Source organism: Callorhinus ursinus, unplaced genomic scaffold (genome assembly GCF_003265705.2).
Source record: "Callorhinus ursinus isolate GAN/ISIS: 27379988/994484 unplaced genomic scaffold, GSC_fseal_2.0 scaffold34, whole genome shotgun sequence".
In the NCBI taxonomy this organism is placed as follows: Eukaryota; Metazoa; Chordata; class Mammalia; order Carnivora; family Otariidae; genus Callorhinus; species Callorhinus ursinus.
The window spans coordinates 10,711,535-10,722,593 of record NW_027397096.1 but is presented as its reverse complement, the minus strand read 5'-3'; the positions used below and the strand labels follow the sequence as shown (position 1 = coordinate 10,722,593).

Here is an 11,059-nt window from a genome sequence, read left to right as displayed (position 1 = left end):
GCTCCTCGAGTCCCTTGGAGAGAGCTGGGGCTTCTGGGTCCTGCTGCCCTGTTACTCACTGAATGCCGCCTGGAGGGCCCGGAGAGGTGGGTGTGGGGCTTAGTGGTGGGGGGCACAGTTGGGATTTCTGAGAGCCCTGAGCCTCGGGTGGGAGGGGGTACTCTCAGATCCCCCAGGGGCTGCACCAGGAACCAAAGAGAACAGGTTTGGTGTCCACACACCCACTGCTGACACAGGCTGCCTGCTGTTGCCATGGTGACGGCAATACCACCACCCTCACGGCTACGTGGTCACTCGCACGAAGGGAGGAGGGTGCTTATTCTTGGTCACGGAGGGGAAAAGGGGAGGGGAAGCTCTGGAGGGGAAAAGGGCCGGTCAGGGGCCCTGAGTGTCAGGGTAGCAGAAGGCGTAGAGGTCACCTCCACCAACCAGCTCCCCTCCAGAGACCAAGGGCTTGCAGGGGGTGGGGGTAGAGGGGTTCTAGCACTGGGTAATGGGATCCCTTGAGTGCCCGATTAGCTGGCACATCTTCCTGTGGGGAAGTTCACCACCTGCAGATGGTAGAACCTGCTAGAGCACCCCCCCCAGGGACCCCTCTTCACCCAGCAACCCTCATTCTCCTCCCCTTCCCTGAGCTCAGGCTCCACAATCCAGCCCTGCCCTGGATGATGAGATCCCAGAGCCTGGGGCCCCTCGACCCCTGCTTGCCTGGCTTGGGACCTGTCCTTGGGCCCCTTATCTCCTTCTCCCTCAGTTTTCTGGACCCTCCTCCTCCCCATACCTGCCTCCTCCTGGTCTCACAAAGTGTCCAAAGACGCTCGGATTCACCTTGGATCATTGAAGCCTCCCCTCCCCCCTCCCCCCTGCAGCCCCTGCTTCCCCCCAACGGAGTATATCAGGCCCCTCTGCTCTAGCCTCTCAGGATCAAAACCAGCATCCTTACCATATCCTCCTATAAGCCCTCCCTGCCCCCCCCCCACCTAACCTCTCCCTTCTCCCTTTTACCTCCCCCACTCCCCGGCCCTCCAGCTCTCTCTCGAGGGCTTTCTCCTTCCCTCACCCCACTCCTGCTGGCCTTCCTGCTCTTCCTCTGACTGGCGCCCTTCCCTCCCCCCAGGAACACCTGCTGGCTCCCAGATGGCCCCCCTCCCTGGCCTCATTCAAGTCTTCCCGATGTCCCTTCCAGATGAGACCTTCCCTAACCACCTTCCCTTCCCAATTATGCTTCTCTGTAGCTCTTACTGCCTTCTGATACCTGTACGATGTTTGTTTGATTCACAGTGACTCCAGCTAGACTGGTGACTCCAGGAGGGCTGGCATTTTTCGTCTGCCTTCCCTGCCATATCCCCAGTGCCTAGAACATAGACGCTCAAGAAATATTTGGGCAAATAAATGAACACCCTGGCACCTCCCTTGCCTAGGCCGCACGCACACACGACCCGCACCCTCCAGCCCGAGGACAGAGGAGACAGCGCTGGGCCGGGGGCTGAGGCACCTCTACCAGAGCCCCACCATGTGGCCTCCATCCAGCCTGCTCTCTGTTCTGAGCTTCGGCTTCCTCCGTTACACAGGGAGGAGGCTGGATCGGAACTTCTGTGGCATTCTCTGTGTTGGAACTCAGAGCCGTCTTTGCATCTCTCCAAGTGCGGTGTAGACAGGGAGTTCACAAAGGTGGGAGGGGGTGCCTCATGGTCCCTGCTCAGAAGGAATCTCCAGGACTTCAGGCCCTTCCCCTGGAACAGCGGCGGATTGAGGGGAACAGGGCAGGGATAGTCACAGGGATAGATAGAAGCTAAAAATAGACCTGAGAGAGTTTTCTCCAAAAATATATCCATTTAATCATCATCAAAATCCAAGCTAGGAAGCCTGAGGAATGGAGGCCCCAGGCCTCTACACGCTGAGAGCAGAGGTCAAGTGTCCAGAAGTGAGCGATCATCGGAGGAAGCCAGCCGTCAGGCAGGTGAGCATGGGGACCAGCAGGGCGGGCAGGGGCAAGGGAAGCAGCTGTCCCGGGGCCTGAGACTTGAACACGAGGCGCTGCCCCTGGTCCTGCAAGGGCCTGACGTTATCTGTCATTCTCAGTGTCTGTTCCTTATCATAGTACAGCTTCTTGGAGAATGTGAGGATCTGTGGAAGGGACCGGGCTCAGCAGGAAACCAGGAGCCGAGCAGACCTGTGCTCCCTGCTGTGCGACCCCAGGCCAATCACCTTGCCTCTCTGAGCCCTCTTTAGTAAAGGGGCTCAGAATCTCTAGCTCTCAGGTTTCTTTTTGTTTTGTTTTGTTTTGTTTTTTCCTAGCTCTCAGGTTTTTGTGCAGATGAAAAGAATAAGGGATGTAGAATGCTTGGCACTGGTAGGGGCTTAGTTCCCACTAGCTTCCCTTAGCCAGGTGGACACACAGCTCACGGTTTTGAGGGCCCATAATCACTGATCTCTGCTGTATTATCACTGTTACTATAGAACAGTGGTTCTCAGACTTGAGCGCATGAGCATCACGGCGGGGCAGGGCAGGGGTGGGGGGCTTGTTGGTCCCCACATTGCCAGGCCCCACCCCCGGAGTTTCTGATTCAGTAGGACGGGGCAGGGGGCGGCGAGTTCCAAGAAATGAAATGTCTAACATGTTGATGCCACTGGACCAGGGACCACCCTTTGAGAGCCACCGTTCAGCCGTGAAAGTATCCCTGGAGCAGGGATTTGGGCTCTTGGGTTCACGGCTGTATCCCTGGAGCCTAGTGTGTTGTAAGGCCTCGAGTACCCTTGTTGAATGAATGGACTGTTCTCCTGTGGCTGCACGGCCCCTCTCTCAGCTGCTCCTGGCCAGCCCCGGGCCCTCCCCGTTGCTGACACCTCCTCCGGGTCCAGGACACCAGCTCCCTGCCCTCAGCTGGACATCTACCTGCAGGGGGCAGCACGGAGGCCTTTCCTGACTGCTTCTTCCACAGCCTCCCCCACAGCCCTCAAGCCAGGGACGGGATAGGCGAGAACTTTCTTGTCTGCCCCAGGGAGGGTCTATGGATTCAACCAACAGGACCTCAGCTCCCTGGGGTGCCCCATCCCCACCCCAGCCCAGGGGGCCTCCGTGAGGATCCAGAGGGATGGTTTCTGGGGAACTGGGTGGTGGGAGGCTGCACCCTTGGCTGGGGCCCTACGTACCTGATCCCTGTGGAGCTGAATGTGCTCCTGGAACACCGTCCAGACAACCATTTCTTGGCAGCCTGGAGTGGTGAGTGAGCCCAGGTAGCGGTAGTAATGCCTCAGTTTCTCCTTCTTGGGGAGCAAGTCGAACAGGCTGATGCTCTCTTTCATCGTGGTGTTCATCTCTGGGGTGGGGGTAGGTACAGAGGATACCGTCGATTGGCGGGGGAAGCAAGGGATCCCTGAGAGCCCCGGCCACCGCATCACCCTGGCCCTTCCTCTGTAGGAAGAAGTCTCCTTCCCTCCCCTCCCCCCCAGCCACTCACTGGGTCTAGGGACATAAGACAGCGCCTCCACCAGGGGCTGGAAGCCATCATTCTTCTCAGATCCGACCTGGAACAGAAGGGAAGGGGGCTTGAGAGGGACTTGTGGAGAGCCAGTGCTGACGACCAGTCCATTCTCCTGGTCTGGGGTGGGGAGGGCAGGCCGCTTCTGGGACTGGGGCCCTGAGAGGCACTGGCCTCCCCACCTGGGGGTATACAAGCTGCTGAGAAACAGAGGGGAAGTCGGGGGCCCCCCAACCCCCTCCTGCCTTGCTGGAATCCCAGATCTCTGGATCCGAAGCAGCAGCTTCTCAGCCCCTGGGGGATGAGGGTCCCACCTCCACCAGGAAGGCCAGCACTGCAATCTCATCTTTGGCATCCTGGGCCTCTTTCTCGTTCCTCGATGTGCCCTTTGCTTTCTCATGTACTATGTGCATCTGGTGCGGGAGGGGAATGGAGAGAGGACCCGTGAGGGGGCTGGAGCACCCTTCTTGCCCAAGGCAGGTCCACCCAGAGCCCAGCCATGCACCACCCTGGAAAGGGGCCCTCACCTCCATGGCAAAGCGACCCCCATCGATGGTGTGCTCTGAGCCCCCATCCAGCACCTCAGACCAGTGCAGGTGCAGCTGTGTGGCCCGGTACTGGCCACTCAGTCCTCCTCCAGTGATGGAAGCCTCGCCCTCCAGCAACACCATCACTGCAGGGCACAAGAGGGGGCCGAGTCCTCGCACCCACCTCCCCTAGCCTCTCCCAGCCCCACCCACACAGAACCTTCTCTCCTGCCCCCCGCCCCTTCCCAGGCTACAGTCCTGAGCCCTGCAGGGACAGGATGGGATCAGACAGGTGGTACAGCCCAGACCTGTCGCCGGCCACGCGCTGCCCCAAACATGCACCTGAGCCCAGTCCCTCCCCTGCTTCAAGCCCCTCCCTGATGCCGGGCCTTCTCCATGTCCAACCCCTCAGCCCCTGGGTGAGCTGCGCCTGGGCCCAGTTCAGCTGCTCCTGGCCTGACTCTGGCCCGTCCTAGCTCCGCTCTCTGCCTCCGTGCCCACGGCGCCACACAGGGTTTTCTGAACACCCCAAGCCACTTCACACCTCTGCACCTTTGCCCTATCGTTCCCTCTTCCTAGAACGCTGCCCCTCCTCCACCCAGACCGCCCTGATGAAAGTCCTGAAGATACTGTGAAGTGCTCCTTCCCTTCCGAAGCCCGTCCTGTTTCCCCTACCCCTGGGCTTTGCAAACCCCCCGCAGCAAAGGTGGACCTGGAGGAGCCCCCTAGCCACTGCCTGCCCAGGTCCCCCCCTTCACCTCCCCAGGACCCACCTGAATGCCCATTGTTCTGGACTTTCCACTTTTGCTTCTTGTCATAGCCAGAGAAGGAGAAGTGTCCCAGGTCTGGGTCTACCTGTGCCTTTGTAGTTACAATGTTGATGGGGGACTGGCGGTTCTTCTGGCAGTCTTCACCCCACTGGCTAGGCCCTGAGCAGGGAGGAGGGGTCGGCCGAGAGTCAGGGGCACATGGCACCTCCTCAAGTTCAAGGAGGGGAAGGAGGGAGTGCTTGGAAGCCCTGAGTGGAGTCCCCTGGAAGGGGACCTAGGAAAGGACAAGCTGACTAACAGTAAACATTATCTGAGGGCTTGGAGGCGGGGAAGGAGCCCTTGGAGGATGCTGATTCCCTGAACACGGATGGTTGGGGCTTGGGGAGGGGGCAACACTGTTCAGTCACTGAAACAGGGCGTAGGCAGCAGGAGAGCAGACTGCAGGGAAATGGATCAACAGTTGAAAAAAAAATGCTAAGGACAACCTCCCAGGTCCACCCGAAGAGGTGTCACTGGAATAGAACCAACTCTCTATTTTGTTATAAGAGGGCACCCAGCTGGCTCAGTTGGTGGAGCTTGTGACTCTCGATGTCAGGGTTATGAGTTCAAGTAGGGAGCCTACTTAAAAAAAAAAAAAAAAGTAAAATGTGTCTCTATATCTGATGCTACTGCTGATTTGTTTGTTAGAACACTTCCCCTCTTAGTGACAATGACGGGAGATGCCAGGGAAGACTTGCGTCACGCTACCTTCCCTGTCCTCTGAACACCAGGACTGTGTGTGTGTGTGTGTGTTTGAAGAACTGATATCTGACTGGGGGACCATCATTACCCTTATCCTTCCCACCCTCCCTGGGTTTTCATTTTGACTTGGGCAGTCCCCACCACGCAGAAAAGCCCGTCCCCAAGACTTGCTGTACTCACCCAAGCAAGTATAGTTGGAGGCCTTGGCTTGAATCTCGTAGCACCAGTGTGACTCTGGAGTAGAGAGAGGAAGGATGTGAGGCCTGTGTCGGTGTATTTGCGCACACATGCATCTAGGAATAGAGTTGAGCTGTGTGCACATAAGCAACACTGTGTGTGTGTGTGTGTGTGTGTGTGTGTCTGTGTGTCTGTGTGTGTCTAGTGTACACACTGGGTCAGAGACGAGGAATATCCCTGGAGTCAGAGACCCCCTTGGGTTGGGGTAGAGCATTCCTGGAGTCTGGGACAGAGGCCCGAAGGAAGGAGACTTGAGAAAATATAGGGATGGGGACAGAAGTGGTAGAAGCAGCCAGGCCCCAGGTGACCCATGGCTGATCAACTGGTCATCGTGCCCAGGGCACTGGTCCTCAGGCTAAACAGCCACTCTTGAGGGGCCTTGGGAGGTCCTCTGAGGCCCTCACTGCTACCCAGGGGCTGGCCTTGACACTCCTCCAGTTGCTATCAGCCTCTTCCTCCTCCCTTGTATCTCCCACCCCAAACCTGGAAGGGAGGTTTGGGGTGGGAGGGCAGGAACGGGATTAGGCCCAGGCTCTCCTCCTGGGACAATAGAGCCAAGTTCAGCTTGGCTGCCTTCCCAGACTTGATCTGGGGTGATGGAGATTAGACTAGCCCTTCCCTGGAACACACGCTCTTGTGTGATTAAGACCCATTCTGGACTAAACTCTCACAGCCCACCAGGGAAGGCAATCAAGGCTTTTCCCCTGCCCCACCACCCCAAAATCCTGGGACATGGGAGCAGATTCGGATTCTAATCCCAGCTCTGGTTCAGGGCAGTACAGCCAGCATCCCTGAAAAGAGGCTGCACTGCAAACATACTAACTAAATGCAAGATATTACCCAACAGGGGAAACTGCCAGGGCAGGGTGCCTTGGAACCTTCTGCGCTTTCTGCTCAGTTTTTCTGTAAACCTAAAACTCTCTATAATTACAGTCTTTTTTTTTTAAAGATTTTATTTGTTTATTTGAGAGAGAGAATGAGAGCTAGAGAGCATGAGAGGGAAGAGGGTCAGAGGGAGAAGCAGACTCCCTGCTGAGCAGGGAGCCCGATGTGGGGACTCGATCCTGGGACTCCAGGATCATGACCTGAGCCGAAGGCAGTCGCTTAACCAACTGAGCCACCCAGGTGCCCTATAATTATAGTCTATTGATTTAAAAAAAAAAAAAAAAAGGCTGCAGCAGTAGGGTGGACAAAACATTTGATCCAGAGCTGGAATTCTGGCTGGACCACTTTGGGGCAAGTCACCTTAATGTCCCTGAGCCTCAGTTTTCTCATCTGTCAAATGGAGCTAAGAGCATCCGCCTCACTGGGCTGTGGGAGGATGAAATGAGAGACAGTAGAGTCGTCCAGGCAGCCTAGAAGCATAGTAAAGTCCCCAGTGAGTCCTTACTTTCCCTGGCCTCCCTCCCACTGGCCTCAGATCAGTGCGCAGATGGCCAAAGCCCGGGCTGGGCAGAGAGGATAGAAATGAAGTGAGCTGGAAAGAAATCAGGGATGAGAAAATTCCCAAGAAAAGCACAGCTTCCCACTCAGCCTGAGCTGAGGCCTCTGAGCACCTCCGCCCCCTTCTCTCGGGGCTGCCTCCATCCACCCGACCTCTGCTGAGGTCTCTGGAATGAGGCCAGGGTGGGGCAGGAGCCAGGAGGAGGTCAGGTTCTCAGTAGGGGAGGGGACGAGGGGAGCCAGGCCAGGAGAGTGAGCATCCCCGGAAAACGGGCACCTTCTCACTCCAGGGCCCTCAGAGCCAGCTAGGGCTTTGCGTTTGCCAGCTCTGGGTCCGGGGCTTCGCCTGCCGCCTGCCATGCCAGTCCGACCTCTTTCAGAATCTGCCAGTTCCTGCAGGGTCCTCCCCACCATCCGCTGCCCCCCACCCCCCACCGAGGGGCACTTCCGCATCCCAGGAACCCCTATGTGTGTCAACTCTGCAAGGGGCAGAGGCCCCTCTCTGCAGGTGGTCAGAGCTGTGAAGTTGGAGCCTGCTCACCTGGCTCAGTCCTGGCTCAGTCCTGGCTCTCGCTCTTGCTTAATCTCTACGGGAGAGGTCATTAACTTTCCCGAGCCTTCCATTCTACCTCAGGCAGAACGAACTGCCACCCAACAGCCCGGCACTGTGGTCAGGGTCTGAGGAGACGATGGATGGAGCTCACTTGTAACCGTGAAAGGCTCCTTGTTGTAATTCACCTGTGTCCTCCCCTCTCAAAGGTCCTGAAGGCAGAAGGGGCCTCCAAGGTTGACTGGAAGCCCCAGTGGAAGCTCTTCCAGGGGAAGTCTTGCTGAAGCCAGAGTCCTGAGGAAGAGCGGACCCTTCTCTCAGCCTCCCCAGGGCCCATCTGGTTCAGGCTGAGCCATTCTCGGGAATGTGCTCTTCCCTGACTCTGGCTACGGCTCCTGGTTTTGTAATGGTGACCTCTGATCCACTGTCTTAATTGTGGAGACTTTCGACCCGTGTGACTGAATGCTCTTGTAACTACCCTCTTCGGGAGGCAAGAACCAGGAAAACAGTGTTGATGAGGCCAGGGGTCAGGTCTGTGTCCATGGGCTGAGATGGCAGGGTCACAAACCAGCTCAGGTTCCTGTATTCATTCATGAGAGGGCTGCCCTTGCAAATAATGACAAGCCTGCTGCCTTAGTCCATCTCCAGAGGGCCTGGGAAGGAGAGGGGCTCCCCACAGACAGATCTTGGCTCCAAGCTCCAGGTTCTACCTAGGTGACCCGCCCTGACCAGGGATGCATTCATAGACCTCGCAACCATCACCAATCACCCAGCCACTGTCCCCCCACCCTTGACTTGCCCCCCCACCCAACACCTTTCTTTAGAGTTGACTCAAGAAGTTCTCTCTGATGGACCTTGCTCACTCTACCCACCCCCTCTGTGGGGAAGAAGGAACCCTGGAAACCAGCTCAGCAAAACCCTAGTATGTCCTGGCAAAGTCTCAGCATCTCCCGGCCAGGGTTCTGGGGCCCCAAAGAGACCTAGGATCCTCTCCCCTCCTCCTCCCTCCATGGCAGCAGATGCTCTGGGTCGTCTGATGTGTATCCTGGTCACTCTGCAGCCTCAAGTGTCCCAGGGGATGAAATGGGTAGAGGAAGACAGGTCCCGAGACAGTTTCCAGTCAGAAAGCCCCACGCTTAAGGGGAGCACAGCTTGTAGGAGGGGGCAGCTGAGCTAGATTCCTGGCTGGCTGGCCCCAGGCCAGTGGTAGAGCCATGACGCCATCACGCATGGGGGCGTCTGCCATGCGCCACTCAGGTACCGCACTAAGCACTTACATCCACTAGCTCACCTGAATCCTTAAAACACCTGAAGTCAGAATTACTATCTCTATATTGTGAGAAAACTGAGGTGAAGTGACTTACCCAGGGCCACACAGCTACAAAGCAACGGAATTAATTGCTAAGTGTTTCTCTTTTCTCTTTCTACTGAGCCCAGCCCCTTAGGTAGGTTTCACACTCCATGGTTACATATAAATTTTTTCACAGCCTGGCTTTCCTCTTTCCTCCTTCCTCCTCTCCTAGGAAGAAGCCAGTAGTTTCTGCAAGATTCCCCTCAATCCCCTTACCACACACACACATACACACACACACACACACACACAGAGCTAAATCTTTCCTGCAAAGGGCACATTCCTGCAAAAGCCTTCTCTGCTGCCGAGGGCACCTTCACCCCTCACTCCACGACTCCAAGAAAGGAGCATCTAGCTTTGGAGAGGAAGTTTGGCCAGCTGGACCCGAACGGGGGACCATCGGAGGGGTAAGCTGAGCCGGGGACTGGCGGATGAGGGCTTCCTGCGGAGGAGATGGTCCCCTATGGGGCCGCAGAAAAGATGCCTCCCCGGATCCCTGTGCCCAGCCGTGGGGTTGGAGGCGCTTTCAGCTCCTTATCAAATATTAACACACAACCCCTGCCACCTCCCACCTAGGTGAATAATTAAGAGCTCGGCCACATCAATCTTTAAACGAAAATCACCCTGGCCGGAAAGACCGGCTCGGCCAGGGCCTCGGGTCTCCTCGTGTTCCACCCCCCACCCCCCACCCCGCCGCAGGCTCCCATTAGGGCGCTGGGGGCTGGGGAGGGGAAGGGGGCCCGGCAGCCTCGGGTGACAAGGAACCCAGGGTGCGAAGCGGAAAAGCCAGGTCCCCCGCGCTCTGGGCGGGGAGCAGCCCCTCAGCACTGAGCCCCGGCGGGACGGACAGCGACCCGGGGACAGGCTGAGGACCAAAGAAGCGGGCAACGTCAGAAAGGGCGAGAACGGCGTGCGCGCGTCGAGGCTGGTCGGAGAAGCGTCCACATCACTGACTCGCACGCTCGCCGGGCCGAGCGCCCCGAAGCCCCGCAGAACCCGCAAAACCCCGCAGCCGCGCACACGCGTGCACACAGCGCTCCGCCGCCGCACGTGGCCGCCCCGCCCGCCGTCCCGCCCCGTGGCCGCGGCGGTGGCCCCCGCAGCCCGAGCCCCGAGCCCGGCGCGCGCCCAGCGCCCCGCGCGCACTGGGGCTGGGGGCGCCGAGGGGCCGCCCGCCCAGGGGCCGGAGGGGGGCCCGCGCTGTCACCTGCGCTGGCCAAGGGCCGGGCGGCGGCGAGGGCCAGGAGCGCGGGCAGCAGCCGCATCCCGCACAGGAGCCGAGACGCCGCCGAGCCGGGGGTCGCGTGCCGAGGAGGCCTCCGGGGGTGCCGCGATCATGCCGGCCCCGGGTTTTATAGCGGAGCCGCGACGGGAGGGAGCCCCGACAGAGGGACGCGGGTAGCGGCTCCTCCCCCTGGCGGAGCCTCCCCTCCTCGCGTCCTGTCCCTGCGCTGAAATCCGCTCCCCTCCTGTGCTCCCACCCCCTGCCGGGCCACCTTGTGCCTCGTGCCCGCACCGCCACCACCCCGCCCCCGCCGCCGGCTCTGCTCCTCTCGCCTCGGAGGCAGCGCCCTGCCCCGCACACCCAAGAGCGGCCCGCCCCCGTCTCACACCTGGTCTCTGGTTTGGGAACGGGGTGGTGGTGACCTCGCGAGGTACTTGATCGATACAAGGGTGGGTGCCCGGATTTCTGCCTTTGATCACTTTGGCCTGGACCCCCCGCGCCGCCCTCTCGCTCCCTCCAGTCTGCCGGGGCCTTGGAATAGGCCTGGGCTGGAGGTGGACGGGTAGAGATAGCCTCCCGAGGATGGTGCTGTCGAGGGATGTGTGCTGGTGTTTCTTGAATCCGGTGTCCCCAGAAAGAAGGCTTGCTTTTCTCGCTCAGGCTGTGGTCGCTGATTATCTGGTCTCTTTTCTGTTTCCTCCCAGGCTGCTCCAAACTTAATTTCTAAGCAGAC

General features: G+C 58.7%; 1 protein-coding gene across 1 annotated transcript; it reads right to left on the bottom strand.

Moving 5' to 3' along the window:
* Positions 1-1,813: 1,813 nt before the first annotated feature.
* CA4 (carbonic anhydrase 4) lies at positions 1,814-10,466 on the bottom strand. The gene is made up of 8 exons (XM_025851486.2): positions 10,309-10,466; positions 5,701-5,754; positions 4,783-4,938; positions 4,010-4,155; positions 3,797-3,895; positions 3,462-3,528; positions 3,154-3,320; positions 1,814-2,127 (listed from the first exon to the last, which is right to left on the bottom strand). The coding sequence occupies exons 1-8, from the start codon at positions 10,364-10,366 to the stop codon at positions 1,933-1,935; spliced, it is 942 nt and encodes a 313-aa protein (XP_025707271.1). The 5' UTR covers positions 10,367-10,466; the 3' UTR covers positions 1,814-1,932.
* Between the last annotated feature and the right edge of the window lie 593 nt (positions 10,467-11,059).